General features: G+C 38.5%; 1 protein-coding gene across 1 annotated transcript in view; it reads right to left on the minus strand.

The window, feature by feature from the left end:
• The window catches only part of PDE10A (phosphodiesterase 10A), a 295228-nt gene that overhangs the window by 42158 nt on the left and 226082 nt on the right, over positions 1-26988 (minus strand). Inside the window, exons 10-16 of the mRNA XM_041729791.1 lie at positions 26921-26972; positions 18784-18926; positions 16153-16245; positions 13421-13607; positions 6951-7093; positions 4690-4773; positions 2925-3075 (exon numbers count right to left, since the gene is read on the minus strand). Coding sequence (XP_041585725.1) covers positions 2925-3075; positions 4690-4773; positions 6951-7093; positions 13421-13607; positions 16153-16245; positions 18784-18926; positions 26921-26972 — 853 coding nt within the window. The remainder of the gene's footprint in view (positions 1-2924; positions 3076-4689; positions 4774-6950; positions 7094-13420; positions 13608-16152; positions 16246-18783; positions 18927-26920; positions 26973-26988) is intronic.

Below are 26988 nucleotides of genomic sequence, written 5' to 3' on the forward strand. Positions count from 1 at the left end.
CATGATTAAGTCTGGCTGGGTTTTGCAGGCAAGGTCACAGGATTTCCTGAGGGTCCGGGTGTGAGCCAAAGGGAGGGCAGGAAGAAGAGGAGGGGAAGGAAGGAGTCAGGAATGGCTGCAAGGCATTTCACCTTGGAAAGTGTAGGACTGTCAGCAACTGAGATGGCACAGTCACAGGTGAAGGAGGTTGCAGGAAAGAGGTCAGAAGTTCAGCTTTGGATCGAGGGGTGATGTCTATTTGATACTCAGGGGAGATTCTGAGCTGAGCCCCCGCAGGGGGGCATTTTGGGCCACAAGACTGGCTGAATCCACCAAAGCTGCTGTGGAGGTCAGAGGAGGCCAAAGGTCTGGGCCTTCAAGTATTCCAACCTTAAGTCTGAAGAAAGAGAAACAGCAAAAAAATCTCCAAACCTCCAAACCTGTGTGGTCAAAAGAAACCAAGAGGGTTGGGCATGCTGAAGCCAAGTGGAGACAGTGACTCAAAGAGCTGAGATTCAAGTACTGACCCTCAGCAGGCAAGGCACAGAGTACTGGTGATCTGGCCCAGGGCATTTTTTGCGGGGAGGATTCAAGTTGGTTTCAGAAAAAAGGGGAGGAGAGGAATTGCAGCCAGTCAGCATGGGAGCTCTTCCACTGGTCTGTGGCAAGAGGTGGCTGAGAAATCAGGAGAGAGCTGAGTGGAGGGGGAGACAGATTAAGGTAACAACAGGGTGGTCCATGCAGAGAAGACACTCCAGCGCAGAACATGCTGAGGGAGCAGAGGGAGGGATGAGCTGCTAGGGCAGGTCCTCTGAGGGGTAGATGGTGGACAAGGTCAAGTGGAAAGGCCGGCTCTGGAGAAGAACCTGGTGAATGTTCTGGTGAGTGTACAGGCAGAGCCCACAGGGGGAGATGCTGACAGGCAGGACGGGGTCTGCGGAAACCTCATACATTTAACTCTATGCCCCCAAAATGCTCCTCTCTGATCCTCATTGAACAGAACTAGTTTATCTTGCAAACCTACTGGACAAGGAGGCCTCCCAGAACACCAGCACCCCTCAACTGCTGGTATTTGCATGGGAGCAGTCCTGTAGGCTCGGGGGTCTTAGGATAACTGAATTAGTTACATTCTGAGTACTATTTTGGTTTTAGGTTGTTCCCATATTTTCCTCTGTTATGTCAACCATGATGAATCTGGTAAGAAATTTCAAGGTTTTAAAATCTTGCACAATAGGTAAAAGCAATTTTTTAACCTATTTTATTTTTATTGACATAAAGTTCAATAGTTTTATTAAGAGTAATGCCAGAATTAAGCACATGAAAATAATTTACGAAGTGAAGAATTATCTTTGTTAATATACTCCTTTAATAAGATCAAATGATAATTTCTTTTTTTTTTTTTTAAGATTTTATTCATTTATTTGAGAGAAAGAGATAGCATAAGTGTGGGAGAGAGGCTGAGGGAGAAGCAGGCTCCCCAGTGAGCAGGGAGCCTGACCTGGAGGTCAATCCCAGGACTCTGGGATCATGACCTGAGTTGAAGGCAGATGTTTAACCAACTGAGCCACCCAGGCTCCCCTCAAATGATAATTTCTACTAGCTCTATCAGAGGTTTAATATCCTTTTTAAAAATATATTTTGAATTTTTACACATATTATTTTGGGATTATTTTTAGCCAAAAGGACCTGAGTTTTTGTGAAAACATAATGATGTAATTTTAAAGATGAATTAGGAACTTAAGTGAGAATTAATTTGTAGCTGCAAAATTCTTTCACTTATCTTAAAATTTTCCATTTTTAAATATATATTTCAGTGTAATTTGATAGTATGGTTTCCAGAGTTGTCAAACTCACAGGCTAACCTATGGCAAATAAGAAAACGAAACTGCTTTCTTAAAAGGAACTCAGTGGAAAAAATGCTGAATGTCTCAAAATAGGGAATTCAATGGAATAGAAAAATCAGAATAATTTACATGAAAAAAGAACAAATTTCATCTTTTTTTTTTTTTGGTAACAAATATTAAGTTGTTAGGCTAATTAAGCCCTACCAAAAGATTATTAATAAAAGAAGGAAAAATTGACTCTTTCTTTAAAATAGCACCTTTTCCCCCTAAAATATACCTTCTGAATTTCCTGGCCAGATTGTAAACGTGGTCTGATTGGATGGAAGAGGCACAGGGCCGGCCTCAGGAGTGCTGGATTCTAGTAGATGTACCCTTGAGGAAAGCACAACATCCTCATGACCGAGATGACACAGTCCGTGTGGCCTCTGAAGCAGATCAGTTTTGTGGAGGAGCAGAGAGGGGATTCAAGTTGGGCTTTTTGGGAGGCATTGCTAGGACCGTGTGGGGAGAGGACACGCTGGTGGTCAGCATCACTGAGCGCTGGGGCTGGGGGCTAGAAGAATGGGATGGACAGTGGTACTCGAGTGGACTCGGCAGCCCCAAATCTCTAAGTGTGTTACCAGCTTGGGGTATGGAAAGTCAGGAAGTCAGTGAAGCATCACAGCACCCATTGCCTCGCCAGACAAGACATCAAATACATACTTATGCCTTAACTATAATTGATGATTTAATGCTCTGGGTTCTCAAGTCAGTAGGATATGTCTACATTACCCAGCACACGAGGGTAAGGGCAAAAATCTACTTTGTTTATGTAACAAAGACTTTCAGAAGACTTGGGCTTTCAGAGGGAATAGAAAGTAAAAAACTAGTATTTCCTCGGGGGAATATTCTGGTGAAGTTGGAATTTCTGTATAACATATCTTATACAGAATAATAGGACAAATACACAGGTGCAGCAACTTCAAAGTGTGCTTCTATTCAATTATTGGGGTCAACAAGTCATATATCCATATCGGGAAGGTGCTCCAGACACAGAATATTTAAATCCACTCAGGTTATTTGAAGTGGAAAGACAACAACAAAAACTATGTGCACACCCACCTCCAAGTCAGTGAAGAGCCCGTGGTTGTTCTGGAGGATGGCATACATGCAGTGTGCTACGGTGACTGCGTGTTTCCAGTTGTGATAAGGAACCCGCCGATAGTTTTTCTTCACAGACATAATAAAACGACACAACTTTTCAAGCTCAAAGCTGTGTGGAAAAGAGAGTGTTATGACAGAAACTGGTAAAGAATCAATACGTTCTAGCTGAGACTCTGGTTTAAACCTCTTTGCGTGTACCCAAATACACTCACGACCGTGAAATCTTCCACAGTGATCGGGTCCCGGAGAGCTGGGGCCACACTCACTGCTTCCCTTCCATTCCTCTAGCCAGCTAAGAGACAAAGGCTCGTGCAGAGCTTGGGATCGGACAGATTAATTGGCCTCCAGGGGGGTACACAACAGAGTCAGCATGCGGTTGCCCATCATTAACTCCATCACCGTCCTCACCTTTCAAGCATTTCCCACATCCCACTGTGCTTAACAGGCAACATTTCATCACCCCGTTTGAGGATGTTTTGAGATGTTTTCCAAAAAGCACACTGAGATTCAGGAGCTGCAAATACGTACACCACGAGAATTTCCTGGATGAGTGACCATCCTTTTAGCGTATTATCCTTTTGAGCGTATTATGGCACGCTCAAATTATGAAGTGGTAAGTGGCCATAACCAAAGTCCTGATACAGTACATAAAACCGTATGACACATTTTTATTATGCAACGTTGTTATTACGTTTTATTTTTATATTATCATGTATTTCTACTTATTTAAGGCCCCAGCAACTCTTTGGGGGAACTTAAGGCTGCTTACAACAAAAGCACGTCCATATAAAACGGGGCTCTTTGAAATACCAAAGAGATGGGAGTTCATAAAAGATACATAACCTATAGATATATAACCTTTATTTTCCTCCACTGAAAATTTTCAAATATCCTTGAAGTATAAGGTGTGTCATCTTAAGAGTTCCAACTGGCCAAACTCCCAACTGATATCTAAGTGGAGTTAATTAGCCTATGTATGTCCTTTCAAAAGAGCAATTTATAAAAGTCACCAAGAGAAGTAAGAGAAGACACATAATTCAAAAGCAAAGGAGAGACAATTTAGTTCCAGAGAAACAGCCTTTATAAGCCACTTACTGATTAAATGAGTGAAAAAAGAGAAAAAGAAAATTATTCTTTGCATTTTCAGTATGTGTGTTGAAGCTGTAAAGGGTAAATGGAAAGTCCCAAGAGGCCTCTAGGGCAGGGGACAGGAGAGGGGATGGACCCGCGGGGGAAGGGAGCCATGTGGAATCGCTAGGAAAGCACTAGGCGCTGATCTAGGAGACCTGATTCCTTCACACCTGTCCTAACAGATACATAATGATGGCTGAGAGCTGATGCTAAATTCAATGCACGTTTTCCAAAACACTCTTTCAAACAGTACATAACGATGTGGAGCAGTAACCCTTGCCTCTTCCCATTACACAGCCTAAGGTAATTTTCACCTGTGATTTTATCATCACCTGGAAGACACATGGTTGTTCGCCAAGGGACAGCCACCCTGGCAAAGAGCTCGGCAGGCTGTAAGGGAAATCCAAGAAGGCTATAAATCTGTCCAGTAATTTCAGCCTTTTTTTATTTAAATATTTCGAAAAAAAATATTTATAGATGGCATACTTTCAGATAATTATCAACCAAGAAAGTGACAAGGCATTTAGGCAGAAGGAGGAAGAGGTCAGATCACTCAAAAGCTTACAAAGGAAGTTTTTAAGGTCATTCATACCAAGACGTCCCACAGGAACGATGGACCATGTAGACAAAAATTCCAGGCCACATGTTTTCAAAAGGACCAATATCAAAGTGGAATCTGAGATGCAAAGAACACAAAATTGATTAGTAAATATAATTAGGATAAGCATAAAAACAAATAAAGTAATTTAACTTTTTGTCTATTAAGAAAGTAAGAAAACACTGGGAGTCCAGCCATCCCTTTACTGCCTTCTCAGTCACATCTCTGTTATATTTAAATGTTTCCAGGAGGAAATTCCACACATTCCCTTAGGAACTCAGCCCAATATTTAAGCCATAGCTTAATTTTCTATTAAACAATCTATAACGAAAATGATATTGTGGCTGTTATCAGAGCAATGAAAGAGTACAAAATAATTTTGAGTGCTACATGTTTTACATGACTGATAAACAAGGGGAGGAAATAAGAATTTTTTTAGAGTTAAAAATTTTTCTATCTCCTATTTAAGTCCAGAGGAAACACTTTATAAATACAAACATCCAAAGTTATTACTTATTTTTTCATTTGCTAATTACGAACATTTAACCCAAATAAACACAATGGTAAAATATTAAAAGAAAACATTTTCCTCTAGTTATACTTCTGACACCAAATGTGTAACTTCTCCACACCAAGAAATTCTTCTACCCTCTGCAGACAGCAACTGATACCCTATGACTCCACTTACTTCTGACACACCTGCAGCCAGTGCAGACCACACAGGTTAAGGGCTCAGTCCCCAAGACTGCACCCCTCGACTTTAGATGCAAGTCCAGGCCACCCATGCTTCTGGTCACCGGCTGTACATCAGAGGTCTCCACAAACCCCACCTTAGGTTTTATAATGCACTGCGATAGCTCACAGAACTCAGGGAAACACTTTACTTACTATTATCAGTTTATTATTAGGGTTACAACTCAAGAGCCAAATGGAAGAGATGCATAGGGCAAGCCATGTGGGAAGAAAGGCTGAGGAGTTTTCATGCCTCTTAGGGGCGCTGCCTTCCCAGCACTGAAGGTGCTCACCAACCTGAAAGCTCTCCAAACCCCTTGTGTAGGGCTTCTAGAGGTTCCATTGCATAGGAACATTTGATTAACTCAATCCCCAACCCCTGTCCCTGACCATGAAGCTGAAAATTACAACCCCAAACCATATAGTTGGTTCCTTGGGCAACCATCCCCCGTCCTCCTACAGTCCTTCAATAGCATAAACTCAAGGTGGTTCAAAGAGGTTCATTATGAATGAGAAAAGACTCCTCTCTTGCTCCAATCACTTAGGAAATTCAAGTGTTTTTTTAGGAGCTATGAGCCAGAAACTAGCTACACAGACCAAATATACATATTTCTTATTATATCACTGTAAGTACTATATATAAACCATTAAAAGATAAACTGAGGCAGATAAAAAGTCTTATGAGTTTATTTGAGCAAAAATCTTTTCAGACAGGGCAGTGCCAAACCATGGGTGGTTAGAAGCACTCTGCTAAAGACGTCAGAAGAGATCCTTGCACAGGGAGGATGAACGAGCAAAGGCAGGTGATTACTGATGGTAGCTTACAGCCCAGGTCGCTGTCCATACCTGGTCCCTTGGGCTTTCAATACATAACCTAGAGGCACTTCAGGCTTAGCTTTTGTTTGCTCACACAGGCTGCTCTAGCATTAGAGCCGCCTTGGTCTGACCTGGCCCCCTTGTTGCATTAATACTTCCAATTATAAGGCAAAAATCAGCTCTGGGTTACTCCTGCAGATCTTTGGTATGGAGTTGAACAGTGCTGGCTTGCACTTACAATGAACATACAGATCACCAGAGGTCCTACTGCCAGAAGCTCACACCTTGGAGCACGGGATTTGAAAACAAAGTGTGAAAGCTGCACTAATTATTACTACATTCCAAAATATCAGTCTGCAAATTTAAGAGTATATGGAAATAAAAACCTTCAGATCTCAGATATTCAAAGCCATCTTCAGCATGAAGTGCTATAAATGCAGTGTAAAGTAGGCAGAAGACTAACAAGGAAAGCTAACGTTTAACTCATTTCAAAATGATGCTGAGATTCTTTCCCTAGAGATAAAGAGATGTGGCCTCTGTGTCCACGACCCATCAGGAGATGTGAAATCACCTTAGACAGTACAAGGGAGACACATGGAACCACACATGTGATATGGTGCTGGCAGCTCTACTGCTGTACCCATTTCAAACTTTAGGCAAAATCAAATTAAAAATTGGTTTGTGGAGAAACAGGACAAGATGCTCACAATTCAATTTCTTTGCAGAGGCGCACAGGGAGGTTGAAGCGCATGAGGCCCTGCCACTCCTCCGCAGTACAAATGCTATGGTAGGACAGCTTCTCCATGGTCACCCGGTAAATGCACTCGGAGTGACGGATTCTGTGGTACATCTAGAAAGCAAACCCAAAAAATAAAAAAAAAAAGGAAATAAGTGTTTAAAGTAGTCACTAAAGTCCAAAATTCGGTATAAAAGAATCAGAACTGTAACTACTATGACTCTATATCTCCATATACGCTGAGGATACCCACACATGTGCCCTCGAAGATACAAAACACTGAAGTTATTTTTTTTTAATTCCACCTCCATTTAAAAAGATTTGTTAACTTCTCTCCTCAGACACTGTCTCTGGATAGTGAGAGGCCTTGGTATTTGTCCACTGGCCCCTCCTTAGACTCCTAGCCTCCAGAACCATGACAAATCAGTGTCTGCTGTTTCTAGGCCATGTGGTATGTGGCACTCTGTTCCAGCAGCTCAAACACACAGAGACAGACGCCACCAAGCAAGAGGTAAGTTTTTTCTATGTCTCCTTTCAAAAATATTTATCGTAATTCTTGGTGATGTCAAAGTCCTCTAGTTCCAGAGTCTCAACAATGCTTGATCATTAAGCCCTTTATCAGTAGAAGAATTTGGGAGATGAGTGCCCAATAAATGTATACTCCTTTAGCAATTACATCCACATGCACTGTGCAAATATACTGTTTATATTAAAATAGAAAAGGATAAAAATACAAATTTTACAAATACATACAAATACAAATACATATTTTAAATATTTTATTACTGAAACGACTCTTTTTAGCCTTATTAGCCAAATTACATATTTTATAATGAAAGCACTAATTAAATATATGTTATCAACTGTCAATTTTTTCATTTACTACTTTGTGAGATGCTGATGTTAAGGTCTGGGTTCAGTTTGATTTATTTCAATACTTAGATTTTCAGTTATACTATTTGAGAAAGATATGCCAAAAAATATGTGGATCCAAATGGAATAAAGGACTGGCTGTTCTTAAATATCCCACTTACATTTTTGTTTCCAGCCACTAATATTTTTGGCTTAAATTCACATAACTTTCCATTTCCCTTGATGCCAATCAGTTAATCCTGCAAACGAATTAGCTGCATCCTTATATATTATCAAACATGTTCAAAACCAATGAAACTTAATGAAACTCTTCATGGGAAAGATTTTAGTAAGCTAAAAGCTGTTTCATAAAGTGAAGTCATAAAAAATATTCCATTTTAAAGAAAGAAAGAGGTAAAAGGGAATAAAGAACAGATGGAACAAACAGCAAATAATAAGATGGTAGATTTATACTTAAACATAAAATGTGGTAGTCAAAGTATCCTGGTTAAAAGGCACAGACTGTCAGAGTGAGTAAAAAGCAGCAAGACTCAGCTTATTCTGATTACAAGAATCCTACTTTAAAGACCCAAATCAGGTAAAATGGATGGAAAAGACATAGCATTTAACATCAGTCAAAAGAAAGCTGGAGAGGCTGTATTAATATCAGATAAAGTGGATTTCAGAGAAAAGACTATTATCAGGGATGAAGAAAGATTACTTCAAATGATAAAGGGGTCCATATATCAACAAGATGTTGCCAAACATCAGTTGTTTTTCTATAGGTGTGCAGAGGCAAGGTATGGAGAAAGGACAGCAAACATACCCAACAGTGCCGGATCAACTGGACCCACATGCAAATAAATAAATGCAAGATGACCCTTACCTTGAACCATATACAATAATTTACTAAAAATGGATCACAGATCTAAATGCAAAACCTAAACTTTTAGAAGAAAGCAGGAGAAAATCTCTGTGACCTTAGGTTAGGCAAATATGTCTTTGATACAATGGTAACAGGATAATCAGGCAAAGAAAAAAATCTAATAAATGAGACTTCTTCAAGATTAAGAACTGCTCTTAGAAAGCAACTATCAAACCAAACACTGGGAGCAAGTATTTTCAAATAATTCACGTGATAAATGACTCATATTTAGAATATACGAAGAACTATCAAAACTCAGCAAGAAAACGAGCAATTGCAAACAAAAAAAGAGCATTTTGAGAAGACACTTTATGAAAGAAGACACAGACATGGCAAATGTGGAGGAACCAGAGTACATACAGGGATGCTATGGGCCTTTACAAGGGTACAGCCACTTGGCAAACCAGTTTGGCAGTTTTCTAAACATCCCCCTATCACCTGACCCAGCTGCTCCACATCTAGGTGTTGACTTGGTGGAGATGAAAACATACACCACACAAGGACTTGTGCACAGATGTTCACGCAGCTTTAGTTAAAACCTAAAAATAACTCAAATGCCCATCAACAGGTGACTAGATTACAGTACATCTATTCGATGGAATATTCAGTAGTAAAAAGGAATTAAACTATACATGTGATGCCATGTACAAATCTCAAAATAATTGCGCTGAAAGAAGCTGTACAAAAGGGAATACAGATTTTATGATCCATACAGAATGGATTCCATTCCATTTTATGATTCCATTTAAATTTCTGGAATTTACAATAATTCTAGAAAATGCAAGGTACTTTATTATGGTGACAGAAAGCAGATCAACAGCTACTTGAAATGGGGGGGGAGAGGTAAAGATGAGGAGGGTCAAGGTGCATCCAGAATCTCGTGATGAGGTGGGTGTATTGTGTCTGGATCACAGTGATGATTTCCCTGGACTGTGTGTACAAGCACTCATCAATCTGTACCTTCTACACCCGCACAGTGTGCCATGTACTTATAAACCTCAGTAAAGTAACTTAACAATGTTCTGCTCCCAGGCTCTGTAAAGATCTGTGATAACTTGTATACGTGGGTCACATGACCATGGAGCAGTGACAAGGAGAACATGCAGACTTGTTTTCCACATGCTTTCTTCATAGGAAAAGTTAATTTGGAAAAGCACCTGTTTTCTTATTCAGTGTGAATGTCACTTGCAATACTAAAGTCAGATTAAGTGCTGTTTATTTGAATGTATCTTCTAAATAATGAAATATTGACTATATTTTGTCATCAGAACACATTGGCACACTTGGAATATTTATCCTTTTTGTGAAAGATGAAACACGTAGTAATCTATTAATTCAACAACTGTTCCAAGTACTTTGCCACAAGCAGCAAGTGCGTGAGCAGCACAACAGAAATAGATGTACATTTCAGAACTACCTTCATAACTGAATTGTGTGGGCCAACTGGTATGTAATCCCCCTTCTAATATGGCTGAAGAAGAACCTGGATCAGGTGAAAAATGCAAAGACAGAATGACTGTTAGCTTACTAATGACTTTTCAGGATTATTATTTTTCTTATTTAAATCTGGGTTTAGTTTGGTGTAAACATTTAATCATGTTTGCATCTAGGTTTTGTGATGCAACATGAAGGGGATTAGAAGAGTTTCAACCTGCTGGGCCAGGCTCCTCTAACGACACGACTGAGTTAACTCAAGAGTGTCTACACTGACTGTGATGCATTCTTCCAGGGACACATGGAATCCTAGACAGATTTTAAGAGGACTGATTTCTACCTCCTTAACTTCTTCCACACATTCTCTAACTTAAAAAAAAAAGGCTTTTTCCCTACCTCCCATTTCAAAATAACCCCTTCCTCAAATTGCTCTAATACAAAACCCTCTTAAAACAAAGGGAAATATAAAATATGGTATTAATGAGGTCTAATAGTGGTTTCTAAAGTTTTCATAAAATACTGAAGGTGGTGAATCTAAATAAATTTTTAGCTGACAGATCATTTAAAATAACTGATAGAGTTATCAGTACTTTTTGGCATCTTAGCTCAGGTGGAGTTTGAATTAAGAGAAATTGCTATAATAAAATTCTATGTACTCATTAATGAAAGCAATTCTTGGGGCTTCCTCAAAAATTTTTCAATTAATAGGAATAATATTGTTGAAGACTGGGAATCCAATTCCTCAATGTCAAAGAACAAAATTCAAAGATGGAAAGGACATGGCCAGAAGGAGTTCCTGCGGTACGAGACAGGGGTATCAGTAGAGCTCTCTGGGAGACAAAGAAAGAGGAGGATGGCAGAGGCTTACATACAAACTCTCTTCCAGAATAGTGAGAAGAGGGAATGTGTTTCAGAGGAGAAATCTGGCGGACACAACCTCAACCAAGTGATGAAGCTAGCATGGCCAGTGAAAGGATGTGTGCCTGCTAAGGGGATGTGATGGGAATACATCATTCTGCCACATTCTTGTCAAAATTATGACCTCAATATAATCATGTGGAAATACCAGACAAGTCCAAAGTAAGAGGCATTCTGTAAAATAACTGGCCTATACACTTCAAAAATACTCAGGCCATGCAAGGCAAAGAGTAAGGAATGGTTTTAGGTTAAAGGACAATAAAGAACAGTTTAGCCAATGGCAGCTGGTACCTGTTTAGGGCTGAACTGTGTTCCCCAAAACTCATGTTGAAATTTAAAGTCCTAGTACCTCTGAATGTGATGTATTTGGATAAAGGGACTTTAAGGAAGTAATTAAAATGAGGTCAACAGAGTGAGCCCGCAATCGATGTGATGAGTGTCCTTAGAAGAAAAGGAGATTAGGACACAGACAAACACAGAGGGAAGACCATGCAAAGACACAGGGAGAAGAAGGCCACCTCCAGACCAAGGAGAGAGGTCTCAGAAGAAACCACACCTACTGACATGTCCATCTTGGACTCTAGTTGCCAAAACTTCCTGCTGTTTAAGCCACTCAGTCTGTAGCATTGCTCATGGCAGTCCCCCCACACACTGATACAGCACCAATGTTAACTTCTGGACTTTAAATTATGCAGTAATGATTACTTGAGCTTGTATTTTCTAAAGACAGGCAATAATTTATATTTTTGATAACTATTTATCAAATTTCCTAACATGGTTGTTGTGACCACATGTATACTAATAATGACATATACTACCACAAGCCAAAATTAATTTTTAACACCTATTATACATGTTTTAGATTATTTTAATTAACAAAACACTCCTAAAGTATATTACACTGGGTCAAACTTTTGTGGGGTAACAGAAATATATACATTCAGAGAGAGAAAAGAAGGATGCAGTAGTTTCCAATCATCAGAGCCTGCTGTATTCTTAAATGGTCTATAATGGCTCTTAAGTAGCTATAGTAGTTAGATTCCACTGGATGCACTTAAAAATAGATGAGAGTCAATATTCAGGATATACGAGAAATTACATTCTCTGCAACTTTTCTTTTTACAGATTTGATTTATTTATTCATGAGAGACAGAGAGAATGAGAGAGGCAGAGACATAGGCAGAGGGAGAAGCAGGCTCCATGCAGGGAGCCCGATGTGGGACTCGATCCCAGGACTCCAGGATCACGCCCTGGGCTGAAGGCAGGTGCTAAACTGCTGAGCCACCCAGGTGTCCCCCAATCTTTGCAACTTTTAAACTAAACAAATGTAAACTGTTAATATTTTTATATAAATAAAATATATATCTATATATGTAAATATATAAATAAAATATATCTCTTATAAAAGAGAGAAACACAGGTGTAGAAAATGTTTAAAGCATAAAGTATCATGTATTTCTGATGAACTAGGTAACAAGAAAGGTCCCCATGAGAGGTGTGCGGTGACAAAGAGGGAGAAGGAGTTTCTTATGGAATAGCACTGACCCAATAGCAAATGGTCATCCCTAGTCACCACAGCATTACTTTTTGACATTTTTGTTTCTAGTCATCTCTCAGCTGTTTCCATTAGCTCTGTGGTTGCCCCTATGGAACTCGAGGTTCTATTTCCAAAAAGGCCTATATTAGTAAGGTGTTAACTTCCATTTGTGTTGGTTTAGCTTTTTTAAAAAAAAGGTTAATAAAATTTCCCCTGACTTCCAAATGCCAATAATATCACTAAAAGATGACTCGAGTTTATAGAATACTAAATATTTAATGTGAGACTTCATACAACAAACGTGCGCAGTGAGCAGGGCAGACGAGCTGTGAGGGTCAAGGGAGTAGACATCTGGAATGCACCTGACCAAACCGCTGAGCAGCTGCCGTGCTTGTGAGGCTACCTTAGGTGCTGTTAACACTGCTCTCTTTTGTACAAGACTCTCAAGTGCACTATATATGATGAACAATAAGGATTTAGGTCACATTTTCCTAACCCATTTCAGTAGATACCAGGAGACATAAACCTTCTGTTTAAACATTTTACTTTTATAGTAACCTCACTTTTCTTTTTAACAAATTCACACCTTGAAACAAATGCTAAAATATTAGAAGATTTTAAAGACATTTCCTAAAATACGTATAACCAGGAATCACTGATTCTGGTTTAAAAGGAAACACTGGAGAAAAAAACCCACCCTTTCAACTACTTTCTTTAAAAATTTTTAAAGCTGATATTGAGTATTTTAAAAGATATTTAGAAAAGTGTTACTTACATTGGCACAGTGTAAGGCTAACGCACAAAAGACGGCAAACATCTTGAAGTTGTTTTCATCCGTTTTAGAGAAGGCACTGCCGCTTATTTTGTTCACCATCTGTACCACGCCGATCACACTTCCTCGACTCACGATGGGCATGCACAGAATATTCCGTGTGGTGTACCCTGTATACAAGTCTACTTCTCTGTGGTAAGGTTCAAGAACAAAATAGACACACACACACACACAGACAAGAAAGTAAAGTGTACATTCTATCATAAATCTGTTTAGTTTTGCAATTTATATGCTTCTATTGCAAATAATTGTAATGCAACTGCTGAGCTTCTAAATTCAAGGACAATGTGACATTTGAAAGTGTTTCGTTAAAATCTCTTCAAAAATATTCTGATCACTTTGTTCTCTTATTTTGTTTAAAATATTTTATTTATTTATTCCTGAGAGACACACAGAGAGAGGCAGAGACATAGGCAGAGAGAGAAGCAGGCTCCATGCAGGGAGCCCGACGTGGGACTTGATCCTCGGACCCCAGGATCATGCCCTGGGCCCAAGGCAGTTGCTCAACCACTGAGCCACCCAGGCGTCCCTGTTCTCTTATTTTCTGAAGAGTTTTTCAGAACAGTCCCCAGGAGGCTTTCAGCTTATCATTCAGGTTTATGTATCCCCAACATTATTAAGTAAATGCAGACTAACTGGGTGCAGAGGAAAAATATAATAAGTTTGGTAAAGTAACATGTTCCTTTAAACTTGGTCCTAAGTTAGGAGAGATGTAACTTGCTAACAAACAAATGTAAATGGAAGTGATCATCTTACCAATTGAGAGCCAGCCAAACCAGCCCTCTCCTGTTCTATAAACAGTTTTAATGTGATAGAGGGCACCATTTTTGAATGGGTTGTCACCACCCTGCCACACAGCCGAGGACTTGTGACAGAGACGTTACGACTTCAAGAACTTGCTATCTGATCCTCAAAAGAAAATGTTTGCTGACTCCTGAATTAGAGAAAATATATTTTTGCCAACAAGACTCAGTTCTATCGACAGAACCATGCACCTAGAGGCAGCTGGCGGGTGGTAGTCACTTATGCCTGGCTCCTGGCAGAGTCCTGTGTGGAGACTCCACCCTGCAGCAGCTATCAATGGTTCAGCCCTTCTCACTGCAGAGTACTATTCTGAGGTGTGCATGAACCACATTTCATTTATCCGCTCACCAGTTGATGGATATTATTGTTCGTTAACAACCAGTTTTCTGGCAACTGTGAATAATGCTGTTTTGAAGATCCACGTACAAGTTTTTGTGTGGACATGTTCTCTTCCTTGATAGCCAGGAGTGGGGCTGACTGAGTACAGTAAGTGTATGCTTAACTTTACAAGAAACTGTGCAAGGTTTTCCAGAGTGGCTGTACATTACACACTCCCATCAGCAATGTGTGTTGAGTCTAAGTTTCCCCACATCCTTGCCAACACTTGCTAACACCTCATTTTTAAAAAAGAAAAAAAAAAAGATTTATCTACTTGAGAAAGAGGGGCAGGGAGTGGAGAGGGAGAATTACAAGCAGACTCCACACTCAGTGTGGAGCCCAACATGGGCTTGACCTAAGCACCCTGCTAATGCTATGTTTTAAAAACTATATCCCTTCAAATTATTGTGTATTGAGATTTCATTGTCAAATTCCTATACAAATATCTGTTCTTGTGTTTAACGGCCATTCATGTATCTTCCTCTGTGAAATGTCTTAAAATGTTGGGTCCTATTTACTAAATTAGGTTATTTTATTAATGTTGGGACAGTTGTTTACATATTCTGGAAGCAAGTATTTTGTCAGATACACATTTTGCAAATATTTTCTCACAATCTGTTGCTTGTCTTTTCGTGTTCTTAAAAGTTGACCCATAAAATTTTTATATAACAGTTTTAAATAAGGATATGCAAATATCTTCAATACTTAAGCACTAAAATAACAAGTATGTTTTTAAAAAAAAAAAAACCCTGAGATTTTCTGCATACCCTTAATTTACTGATAAAATGTACCCCTAGGATATAACTGTGCACATATTGGACACTAATCACATTTCCAAAAAAACTTGTTTATGCTATTTAATTGTCTCTTAAGGTGAACCAAATGTTTGAATTAAGGGAACATTACTGCCAAAATCCCTGAACCATGACTCCCTACCAGTCACAACATCAATCCTGAGACTTTCAATTTCTAGAGATTTATTAAAATCAGATTATATAATTTGGTTCCTAGTTCTCCAAAGAACTCAAAACAAAACAAAAAATCTTTATAAGCCATCTAATATCCCAACTTCTAATAATCTCTAATAAAAGCGGCAACTTATAGAGTTCCCATTTTGTGTCAGGTGAAGTTGCTAGAGCTCTTATGAATATTTTCTCTAATATAACCAAACAAAAACCACCCTATAGAATAGGCATTATTGTACCATTTTAAAGATGAGGAGATGGAGGCTCAGCAAAACCAACTCACTCCAGGTCCCTCTAGAACTGATACATGACAAAATTGAATCACAAGTAGGTACTTTCATCAGTAGGTGTTACTGCCTGTAGGGCATGGTCTTGTGGAGCAAATGCCCAGGACAGAATGATTAATACTATAATGAAAACAAAGGCACTAACTGAGCAGGCATGTGGGGATCTGGGGGCTCCAGCGCAGAGGCTACAGCCACATGGGACATGAAGGAGAGATTGCTGAGGACACAAACTACTTCTCACCTGTTAAAGCGTGGATCTGCATAGGCATCTGGAATGTTCAGGACTTCCCCTGTTCTTGCTACCTGACCAGCAATTCCTTTCTCAATTGAAAATCTGCAGATATAAAAGAGAGGGACATGCTACTTAAGACAGTGGTGTTGTAAAATAATTTGAAACATTTCACTACCACTAAATATTAAAAAGCACTGTTTTATTTTAAATACTTGCATTAATTTTACATTTACATATTCAAAAATCCTCTTATTATATAACATGTAAAGGTAAAGCAGAGAAACACTGTATGGTAATCATTTGAGAAGCTTGTTTTAAGATAGAACCCACAATATATTTAATTATACTGGATCACAAATTGAAACTGAGAGATTAACTAGCACTTTCCTCTACTGATCGATAATAATTCTTTATATTTGCAAAGTACCTTATAATTTACAAGATGCTTCAACATAAATTTTCTTTAATTATTTTTCTTTCTTTATTTACTTTTTATTCCATGCTTAATGTGAGGTTTGAACTCATGACCCCGAGATTAAGAGTCCCACGCTCTACTGACTAAACCAGACAAGTGCCTCTCAACATAAATTTTCTTAATTCTCACAGTAGTGTGAATGGAAGCCCATTGGGTTCAGTAACTTGCCAACATTCCTAAAAAGTTAGTGGCACAATAAAAACAAGAATGCAGGTCTACACCAGTGTATTTTCCACCACAATATAACCAAACTTCTAGGTTATATCTGATGTTGAGATACTATTGCAGGACTGGGACTCAAAGGTTTTTGCAACACAAGCATTATATAAAAATAACACAATTTATAACTTCTAGTATCTTTACTTCTCTAATTTGTTAAATTTAAAAGCAGTCAAAAATATAAACATCTGATTACACTTAATTATGTTTCGGTATCTAATATCAGCACTTTGTTTTATAAATATATTCTCATTTTATAAATAGTTTTCTTATTACAATATCACATAATACATGCATTCATTTCAAAAGTAGTTAAGAAAGAGGTCTATAGTCCATAATATATAGATTTCAATAGCTTGAAAATAATTCCCATAATATTACATTTTCAACATTTTAGGCAATAATTAATAACAGGCACTATTCAACATTATTGAAATAAAGCTTAACCTTAAGGGAAAAAAACAGAACATAATTGACACAAGAGAATTAACTTTCTTAAAACACCAAAAAGTGAACTCAGCATTGCTTAAGAAGCAAGCTTGTTTCATCCTGGTTTTCTGTGCTTTGACCAATGTCAAAGAACAAATTGATGTTTGACAGCACAAATTCAACCGCTGCAAGCAAAGAATATCAGAATCCACATCATGATTTATGCCTGATTTTCTTGGTTTGCTGTGTCCAGCAGGAGAAAATTAAGAGGCAGCCCCGTGCATAAATGGCTGGCACCAACTGGTCCATTGACAGAGCTGTAGCCAGCCGCATTCCCTCACTGTTCCTCCCCTGCTTGTCAACACGAACTTCAAGTTATTGTGAAATGAGATCAATACCAGCACTGTGAAGAACACTTGAACCCTCAGCATGAGAAATTACTTTACCTAATGAAAAATTACTTTACCTATCCAAACTGATTTACTCAGGTCTAAAAAACAAATAAACCAAAAATAAAACAGGTAAAAATAAAAAATCTCAACAGTGCCTCTAATTCAGAGTTCTTTGAGTGTGGAATATAGGATCTGTCACCCTAGGGCTACAGAATGGGAAGTGCTGTGTGACAGGCAGTGGGGAGGCCTGGCTCAGGGCCACACTCCTGTTTCTTTCACATCTGCTTAGCTCTCTTAAGTGACAGGACACATGGAAAGCAACTCGTAATTAATAAGGAATAGTGTTTTACTACAATGTTGTAACTACCCAAGTTCTTTACATTATTATGTGGGAAAATAGGTAAACAAGATACATAAGCAAAAGGGATGCAAATGTCTAAGAAAAAAAAAAAGGTCAATTTTTAAACGTTAAGCTTGATTCTTAAAAGTTTGGTGACAGTGCTCCTTGTAGATGCTAAGATTGTGATATGATGGAAAAAGCTTGCCTCCACCACTCAAACTCCACTCTGTTCATCTAAGTGACAGTAGCTACTGCCATTTAAAGGTCAAAGAAGGCTTTAGTTTTCAGATGCTACAAAACTGTGCTATATGATGGATTAAATGAACTGATCAGTTACAGAACAGTGTGTTTAAGTCAGTAAATATACCAGGTCAATTTCCATTATAGTCTGGACTTGGAGACAGCCCTGCAGTCCAGGACAGGTTAGGGGCAGTATTTTCTAAGTACACCCTGTTCCTAGACATAGGGAAACCTGCAGACTCCAGGTGGGATGTACCTTTACCTACCTGGGAGCACTAGTAAGTTTTTCCAACATGATTTCCAAAAGGACCGCCTCCGGAAGACGGCATTTCCAGGAGTGACGCTAAAGCTTCCTAGGCGCGGTTTCGCTGGCACTGCAATGTCATTCCCAGAAGTACTACCTTCAGGAGGCGGGTCCTGGTGGGAATGATATCACAGCATGACAAGTACTGTCAGCGCACCTGTGAATAGGCACAGAAACGTGGGTAACAGGACACCCGCACAGCTGCAGTCACAGCATATGGACATTCTACTTCCAGCTGTACCTTATTTCTTTGGTCTTCTTGAAGATAGGTTTGCCTTCCTTTTCCTCTCCAATATCAAAAAGGTCTGAATATAACTCCTTGTTCTTATGGTCCACCTGGAAAAGTGCACAACGATCGGCATTCACCAGATTTTTTGCATATATCTAAAGACAAACAATAAAACAAGAGTAAGCCAATGAGAAATTCAGAGTTTAAAGGAAAACTTTATCAGAAATAAATATAAATTCCAGCTGATCTATACTCTAACTGGGTGGAAAATTAGCACAACCAAATAATTATAGGTATACAAGTACAAAAAAATCTTATGTCACTGGTAATGTGCTGACACTAGCAAGTACCAACATGAATGAGTAACAGCTGCTATACATGCACACCAAGGTGCTGATGTTGAAATACTACTAAACTTTTGTGTGGATTGGAAAGCAGCTGCTGGCCCCACTCCCTCTGAGCCCTGCTGCCACCCTGGCCCCCCTTCCAGGACGTCTAGGGCTTAGCCTCATGCCTGGTGTGAGCCTCTGCCAACTCTAAGGCCAGCATCCCTTTTGAATGGTTGGCATTCGTGACATAGCAGTTGTAAAAAAATATGAAATGTAACTTCTAATGAGGTTCATATTCACATTTGTTGCATTTTACTTGTTCCACTAAATAGCGTGTAAGAATTATTAAGTGTCTACTCTGGGCCGACACTTTCACACACGTTAGGTGTCTTCCCTCACTTAATCCCCACAGTCACAATATTAAGTCAGGGAATATTTTTATCTCCACTTCACGGGTTAGGATAATTGAGGCAGGGAGGTAACTAAACTTGTCCACCACACGGCTAGTAAATGGCAGATTGGGTATTTGAACTCATACTAACTGTTTTCATGGCCTATATTCTTACAACAAATATGCTCTTTCATTTCTAACTGGAAAACTGTGTATTCATATTGTCATTCACTCGTTCATCAATTTCCCTCCACAATTATTTCTTTAATGCTTGAAGTATCCCACCGTCCTTCATGAGTTGGGACTACAGTTACGATCCAATTAGCATATTCACCTCAATTGAGAACTCTGGCAAGCTCAACCCTCTTCCAGATTTTAGTTGTAAAATTACCGCCCAGAGAAAACGTGTTGATTCTCAGAGAAAAACAGTCATCAAAGTCTATGCGAGAGGGACATGGGCCACCTTGTGGCCAGAGGAAAACATAAAATCTCATGTAAAACTACTTGTCTTTATAAACCCTTGTCTTTATAAACTATATTCACTCACTCAACAAACATTGGCCCTGCCAGGGAGTGAGTATACTGGGTATTATTGGTATGAGAACTTAGTCTGTCTCTTTCCATTAGACTGTGAGTTCTGTGACAGCAGAAACTGCTTCCTTCCCCCCACAGTATTCCAAAAGCCCAGCACAATGTCTGGAGTAGAGGTCAGCTAACTAAAGTCCATCTGCCAAATCTAGTCCATTGCTTGTTTTTATACATACAGTTCTATTGGGAAAGAATTATGTTCATTCCTTTACGAATCTGCTACAATGCCAGAGCTGAGTAAATGCAATAGAGTACAGCCCACGAAGCATAAAACTTTCCTATTTGACATTTAACAAAAAAAAGTTTGCCAACCTGTAGGTTAGAACATATAAGATCTCCATAGCCTTAAGCACCCTCAATAAATATTTGAGGAAGGATGAATGACATAAAGTTAGGGAGATAGTATTGCTGGCAAACAGAAGAATCACCCATTTATCCTGCAAACTCATGGGATCTTGAATTATCAAATAATAATCATGATTCTATACTATTAGAGATTACATTATGAAAAGTGAAATTTGTGTCCCTAATGCCTAGGTCATGTTAATTATTTCATACTCTGGCACCTGTTTATGTTAATATTTATAAAGGTCTGAATGGAATAGATAATTTTCTAGAAAAAGGAAATTTTCTAGAAAAAGAAGCTGAAAAATCTGAATAGAAGTTAATCAAAAAGAGAACTGTAAAATTGTCAAAGAATTATCCCCATAAGAGGCCTCAGCCAAAATGATTTCAAAAAAGAATTACTTAAGAATCTTCAACAAATAAATTCACATCTGATTTACCGTGTTCTATGTTCAGAAAGAACAAAACCTTTTCAGTTATTTTTAGAACCCCTGCTACACCACTGATACTGAAAATTGACAGAGATACTATAAAAAAGAAAATCACAGACCAACTTGACCTTGGAAACAGAAAAGAACTCAAATAAAGATTTTAGTAAATCAAACTCAGGGATAAATTAAGATTATGGTATTTAAAAATTACACTTTAATCAGAACTGTTTAGTATCATAAACTCTATTATTTCATAATTGCAATAAAACAAAGGAAAAAATCACACAATTACCTTCATGGTTGTCAAAGTACATGTGATGCAATTCAGCAATCATTCACAATAAAAATGATAAAAACAAAAGACCATGGAGGACTCATCAGGGAAAGCAGGGACACCATCTCCATGCTCTCCCCTGGCCTTGTGACAACTCGCTGCTACCTCTCAGGAAGGAGTTCATACACTTCTCTGGAGCCCCAATTTTTACAGCTGTCACCCTGCAGACCTCTCCAGATCACATGGTCTGGAGGCCAGCAGGGCTCACACTGTGGTCCCATGGGATTGTCTACACCACATACTTCCAGAGCTGCTGCCTGATGCTCTCGGTTCCAATCAGCCAGATACCCAGTGCTGACCAAAACCTTCCCCTGTGCAACACTGCTACGTCTTGGCATGCCCACAGCAATGGGGACCCATCAAGGATAAATCAGGCCACTTCGATAACCACAAGGCTGGAAGACAACAAGCACTAGGGTGAGTGGGATGATAAGGTTCACTACCTATACAAGGTCCTCCTTCAGCACCAGCACAAGGCAGTTGTGTCACGTACTACATAGAAACAAGCACAGAAGTCAAGCAAGATGAAGAAAACAGAGGACATGTTCCAAACAAAGGAGTAAGATAAAACCTCAGGAAAAACAACTAATGAAATGGACATAAGAGGCTTACTGATAGAATTCAAAGTCACAGCCCTGAAGATGCTCACCAAACATGGGAGAACTGACATCATACTCAATGATAAAAAGCTGAAGGCATTTCCTTTAGGATTAGGAATAAGACAAGAATACTCACTCTCACCACTGTTGTTCAACATAGTATTAAAAGTTCTAGCCAGAGCAACAATGCAAGAAAAGGAAATAAAATGCAACCAAATTTGATAAAAAGAAGTAAAACTGACCTGATTTGATATGTGGAAGACCCTAAAAACTCCACCAAAAAGAATTGTTATGTTAGAACTAATGAACAAATTCAGTAAAGTTGGAGGGTACAAAAACATAACAAAAATGTACTGAATTCCTTCCTTTAAAAAAAAAAAGATTTTATTTATTTATTTGAGGGGGAAGGAATGGGCAGGGGGAGGGGCAAAGGGAGAGAATCTTTAAGCAGACTCCCTGTTGAGTGTGAACCCAATGCTCAACCCATGAGATCACAACCTGAGTCAAAACCAAGTCAGATGCTCAACCGCCTGAGCCACTTAGGCACTCCCTGTTGCATTCCTATACACCAACAATGAACTATCTGAAAGAGAAACTAAGCAAACAATCCCATTTATGTTTGCATCCAAAGAATAAAATACCTAGGAATACATTTAATCAAGGAAGTGAAAGACCTATACACTGGAAATTTTAAGACATTGATGAAAAAAACTAAAGACACTGAACGGAAAGATACTCCACACTCATGGATTGGAAGAACCAATATTGTTAAATATCCATATTACCCAAAGCAATCTACAGATTTGATGCAATCTCTATCAAAATCCCAATGGAATTTTTCATAGACCTAGAACAAAAAAAATGAGTATGTAACTACAAAATACCTCAAATAGGCAGAGCAATCTTGAGAAAGAACCAAAGCTGGAAGTATCATGTTCCCTGATTTCAAACTATATTACAAAGCTATAGGAATCAAAACAGAATGGTAGAAATGTAGATCGAATGAACAGAATAGAGGATCCGCACATAAATGGTTGATGAATTTACGACAAAGAAGGCAAGAATATAAATAGAGAAAGGACAGTCTCTTCAATAAATGGTGCCAGGAGAACTAGACAGCCACAATGGAAAAGAATGAAATTGGACTAGTATTTTATAACATATAAAAAATTAACTCAAAATGGATTGAAGACTTGAATGGAAGACCTGAAACCAGAAAACTCCAAGAACAAAACACCGACAGCAAGTTCTTTGACACTGGTCTTGGCAATGTTTTCATTTGATTGTTTTTGTTTTTGGATCTGATTCCAAAAGCAAAGGCAACAAAAGCAAAAATAAGTGGGACTACGCAAACTAGAAAGCTTCTACACAGCAAAGGAGACCATCAACAAAATGAAGAGGGAACCCACTGAATGGAAGAAAATATTTACAAATTATGTATCTGTAAATACAAATATCCAAAATATATCTTAAAAATTCATATGACTCAATAGCAAAAAACAATCCAACTAATAAATGGGCAGAGGATCTGAGCAGACATTTTTCCTAAGAAGACTTGCAGTTGGCTGACTGGCACATGAAACGATGTTCAGCATTATTAATCACCAGAGAAATGCAAACCAAAACCACAATGAGGTTTCAACCAAAACCTGTTAGAAGGACCAGTGTGAAAAAGATAAGAAATACCAAATGCTGGAAAGGATGTGGAAAATGAGAATTCTTGTGCACTGTTGGTGGGAATGTAAATTAGTGTAGCTACTATGGAAAGTTCTTAAAAACATTAAAAAGACCTACCATATGCCCCAAGAATTCCACGTTCAAGTACTTACTCTAAGAAAACAAAACCACTAATATATCTACACCATTGCATTCTCTGCAGCATTATTTACAATAGTCGAGATACAGAAACAACCAATCCACCAATGGATAAGTGGATAATCTGCAGTATATGTACATATAATAGAATACTATTCAGTCATAAAAAAGAATGAAATCTTGCCTTTTGTGACAAGACAAATGGATCTGAAGGCTATTATACTAAGTAAAATAAGTCAGACAGGGTAAGTCAAGTACTATCTGGTACCTAAGAGACAAAACAAACAAAACAAAACAAAATCCATGGATAGAGAGAACAGGGTGGCAGTTGCCAGTTGGGAGGGGAGTGTGGGTGGACAAAATGGAGGAAGGTGGGAGGTACAGACTTCGAATTGTGAAATGAAGAGGTCACGGGGATGTGGTGTGCAAGCATGGTGACTATATTCAATGGTATTACAGCACATATTTGAAGGTTGCTGGGAGAGTGGATTTTGAAAGTTCTCATCATAAAAAAAAATTGGGGGTAACCTTTTTTTTTTAATATTGATTGATTGATTGATTGATTTATGATAGACATAGAGAGAGAGAGAAAGAGGCAGAGACACAGGAGGAGGGAGAAGCAGGCTCCACGCTGGGAGTCTGACGTGGGACTCAATCCCGGGACTCCAGGATCGTGCCCTGGGCCAAAGGCAGGCACTAAACTGCTGAGCCACCCAGGGATCCTCAGGGTGGGTAACCTTTTATGGTGACTTTTGATAACTAGACTTATTAGGGTGATCGCTTCGCCATGTACACAGGCGACGAATCATTACACTGTACACCTGAAACTAATACAATGTTGTCTGTCAGTTACACTTCAATAAAAAAAACCCCACACACTTAGATAAGAAAAAGATAAGACTACACATATTTGATAAGACAAAGTTCTACTGTTCAGTGATAATGTTATTATGTTGAAAATCAAGAAAATCAACTTAAGAACAATTGTAGGCAGTGAGCAAGTCTTCTGTTTTAAGATTAGTGATTTTGAACATGTTTACATTTTTCATTCTCCCCAAATATTAGGCTTTCAGTTTGAAATGGTGCTCTCACACTCTGAAAAGAAATTGGGAAATCCTAGATATATTTTGAGAATATTTATGAACTCCAAGCTTTAGAAGGTCATTCTAAAAGTCATCCGCCTCTCCTATACATGCACATGCATGAGTGTGCACACATGTGCACCCACACACAGAGGTTTACTTGTAAGTGGAAACGGTTTCTGATAACAAGAGTGGATTTAGAATTCAGTGAAAACAAGAACAGTGCTGGAAGCAAGCAGTGAGCTTAACAGATTTCTCCTCAATGTATACAGTTCTCCTCCTACACTGTCAAGAGTGTCTGTTGTCCCCACCAGATACTATTTAACAACTTAACGAGTTTTCCTTCTATTCCTAATTCGCTGAGTTTGCATCTAGGGGTGTTGAGCATTACAAAATCTTTGTGTCTCATTACAATGATGTAGTTTTTCTTCCTCACTTCTCATATGAACCAGCAATTCCATTCCTAAGGATACACCCAAAATAACTGAAAACAAGTATTCAAATAAAAAAGAAATGTATGGAGATGTTCAAAGCAGCACTTTTCACATTAGCTAAAACGTGAAAACAATCCAAATATTTATCAGCCAATGAAAGGATAAAAAATGTGGTATGGATATCCATACAATGGAGTATCACTTAGCCATAAAAAGGAATGAAGTTCTGGAACTTGCTACAGCATGGGTGGACTTTGAAAACAGTGTGCTAAGTGAAAAAAGCCAGGCATAAAAGGCCACACATTACTGATCTCTTTTATGTGAGATGTCCAGAATAGGTAAATACATTAAAAAAAAAGTAGATTAGTGGTTGCTTAGGATTGGGGGAGGGAGTGGTGGGAGGCAGTAGGATGAGGGCATAAGTAGGTGATGGCTAAAAGGATATGGGATGTCTTTTGGAGGTAATGAAAATGTTCTAAATTGACTGGTGATGGTTGCACATATCTTTGAATATTCTAAAAACTACTGAATTGAACACTTTAAATGGATGAATACTGTGATATGTGAATTATATCTCAATAAATTGTTTTTAAAAGGATAACATTACGGGGATGCCTGGGTGGCTCAGTGGGTTAAGCGTCTGCCTTTGGCTCAGGGTGTGATCCTGAGGTCCCAGGATCGAGTCCCACATCGGGCTCCCTGAATGGAGCTTGCTTCTCCCTTTGCCTGTGTCTCTGACTCTTTCTCTGTCTCTCATAAATAAATTAAATTAAATTAAATTAAATTAAATTAAATTAAATTAAAAAATAAAAAGATAACAATAATATCAGTCAACGAGTGTTTCTTATACCCCTAGTCAAGCTGTGTCAATCCATATATTGATATTTTAAGTTTTCTTAATATTTTTGACTTCTTTACAAACTCCTGAAATTTTGTTATAACCAAACAATTTTTTACAATGCAACTAAGTACTCTTTTTCATCCAAATAAAACCATCAATATAACTATGTAAGGAATGGGCTGAAAGCAATAACCCCTAATGTTACTAATTCCCTTCATAAACTTTCTGTCTACAAAACATAGAGCATATCACACTCCATACTCACCTGCCATGATATCAAAGAGAAATACATCATTGTGTATCATGAAGACTGCAGCCGAGCCTATAAGCCTATAATGTATTGTGCAGGCTTACTATCTTTTGAGAAAAGACAGGAAAATGGGATGGAGCAAGAGCCCTTATCAAAATACACAACAGGGTAAGAATGGCACCAAGAAGCCTGATCATGTGTGGAGCACACATACAGGTCAATTTGGCCAGAAGCCACTTCTCTAATGGAGTCTTGCCGAGCACTAAAGCAGCAACAAGAAAATACAGATGAAACCCAACTTCCTATGGCTTTCAGCTCCAAGCACCTGTTAGTCTTCCAGATAGAGAGGAAGACTTAAGACGAAAGTAAATAGAATCAACCTCAAGATCAAAAAGAATCAGTTGGGAATTCCTAATCTAGTTGATATGCAAAAGGTGTTTTGGAGAATATAAAAAGGAATTAAATGTTTTCTCAAAGTATAGCTCACCACTAAATAATGAAAAACACAGATATTTTTCCAAAAGTTATTCAAACCCCTCCAAAATGAATCAAAAGTGACAAATCAGAGCAACACCTCCACCCACCAAGCACCAACTTTTCATCATATTTAAAACTGTTTATATACCCAATACATGAAAATATTCCACCATGTATTAGGACATGAATCTAAGGGTTCAATACAATCATTTTCAAGATAAAAAGCAACCTACCATTATGTGTTCAAGTAGAGAGTCTATTGCAACTATGTTATCAAAATACGTCCTGAAAAAAGGAACAT

This window comes from Vulpes lagopus, chromosome 2, assembly GCF_018345385.1.
Source record: "Vulpes lagopus strain Blue_001 chromosome 2, ASM1834538v1, whole genome shotgun sequence".
In the NCBI taxonomy this organism is placed as follows: Eukaryota; Metazoa; Chordata; class Mammalia; order Carnivora; family Canidae; genus Vulpes; species Vulpes lagopus.